This window comes from Buceros rhinoceros, unplaced genomic scaffold (assembly GCF_000710305.1).
Source record: "Buceros rhinoceros silvestris isolate BGI_N320 unplaced genomic scaffold, ASM71030v1 scaffold11184, whole genome shotgun sequence".
Classification (NCBI taxonomy): Eukaryota; Metazoa; Chordata; class Aves; order Bucerotiformes; family Bucerotidae; genus Buceros; species Buceros rhinoceros.
In genome coordinates this window covers 11,031-12,591 of record NW_010408808.1, presented here as the reverse complement: position 1 = coordinate 12,591, position 1,561 = coordinate 11,031, and the positions used below count along the sequence as shown (strand labels likewise).

Here is a 1,561-nt window from a genome sequence, read left to right as displayed (position 1 = left end):
ACTGAGGGCAAAGTCCGTGTTTTATGTATTACCCATTTACATCGTCTTGGCTGCAGCTTTTTATTCACTGAAGAAAATGTTATATTAATATTCTGATTAGGTACAGGTTAGTTTTTTGATAGAACAGTTTTTAGTAAGTAGACTGTCAAGTACTGCAGTAAGATTACTGAGGTACAAAGCACGGTACTTTGCATTTTGTCAATATTGTGTAATTCTTACTGGCATCTATGCAGTTGAAACAGCATAATGCATTTATGTCAGCATTTGTATTAGGGAATTTTTTTTTTAAGTCGAAGTACACTTTTTGAGCAATGCAGTGTTTCTGGCCTGCTGCATAGTAAACCATTTTTCTGATTAATGTGTTGATACTGTGAACATAAAGATCCTGGGAAAATAGTTTGATTGTGCGTATTTTAGAACTGTGACTGCAGTATTGCATTTATCTTAACATTAAATTTCATGAGCTATAACGTGCCACAAAACAATTAAACATTTTATTTTTGCCAAACAGGATGATGGTGCTTTGTTTTCTGAGCAGAACACTGCAACTAGGAAGACATTCATCCAGTCCACTGGGGAGGCAGCTCTGTTCAGCCAGCACAAATAAGCCGGTGTTGACTTTATTCACCAAGGTAAAAGTTGTTAACAGAATAAAGCTAAGCAAGAGTGTGCATTTATCAGCTTTGATATATATGAATCCCAGAAGAAATGGCCTGGCTATGCATTTTTTCCCTTTTCAAATCTGTGTAGTATTCGTCATTTTACTTTGGGAGTGTCTTTTACACCAGGCTTTACAGCATAGTTGTACTCATTGTAGCAAGCAAGCAGTTAAAACCAATAAAGGAATGTTTCAAGATAGTTGTGTCTCCTTGACACTGTGGTCCATTTACTAGTTTAAAATGGTTCTCTAACTGCCACCGTTTCATCCTGGAAATGAAGAACAAAGATGAGTTGTTATACATAATCTGCCCAAATCAGCTCTTCAAAGCACTCATGTTTAATTTCAGCACTACCTGTGAGACTGAAAATATATCCAAGTTGTGTTGGTAGCACATGAGGAAAAATTAGATTGTGCTTTACCCTCTTTTTGCTTTATTGGCTTTGTAACACTAACAGGATAAAAATGCAGGCAAAACTGTCTGTTCCATGACCATATAGGATTCTTAAGTATGTTTAAATAACAGATGTGATGAGCAGGACTGGTCAGTTTGGAACTGGTAGCGTCCATGAATTGTCATCAAGAGCCTATGTTATCTGCAGGAGTCTAATGATGACACATAGTGTCCTATAGTGCTTTTATATGGTTAATGTAGTCTTCAAGAGGAGAATAACTAGAAATGCAAAGCACTGAGAATTTTGACATCAGTATAGGGGTATTTGTGCATGATGAGGAAGTTATTTTAACAGCATCCATCTTCAGTTTTTTCATTCCATCCATAGCCATTTAAACTGTGTAACGTGAATAGGTTAAAAAAATGGAAGGTCACCATCTGTTTATTCATCAGAGCAATGCGTGCTATAAAGAAGAATTATACTTTAAAGTTACAGATCTATCTTTCCC

General features: G+C 36.1%; 1 protein-coding gene across 1 annotated transcript in view; it reads left to right on the top strand.

Moving 5' to 3' along the window:
- The first annotated feature begins 512 nt into the window (after positions 1 to 512).
- Positions 513 to 1,561, top strand: part of LOC104492428 (chromosome unknown open reading frame, human C5orf63) — a 4,466-nt gene continuing 3,417 nt past the window's right edge. The window contains exon 1 of the mRNA XM_010134987.1: positions 513 to 632. Coding sequence (XP_010133289.1) covers positions 513 to 632 — 120 coding nt within the window. The remainder of the gene's footprint in view (positions 633 to 1,561) is intronic.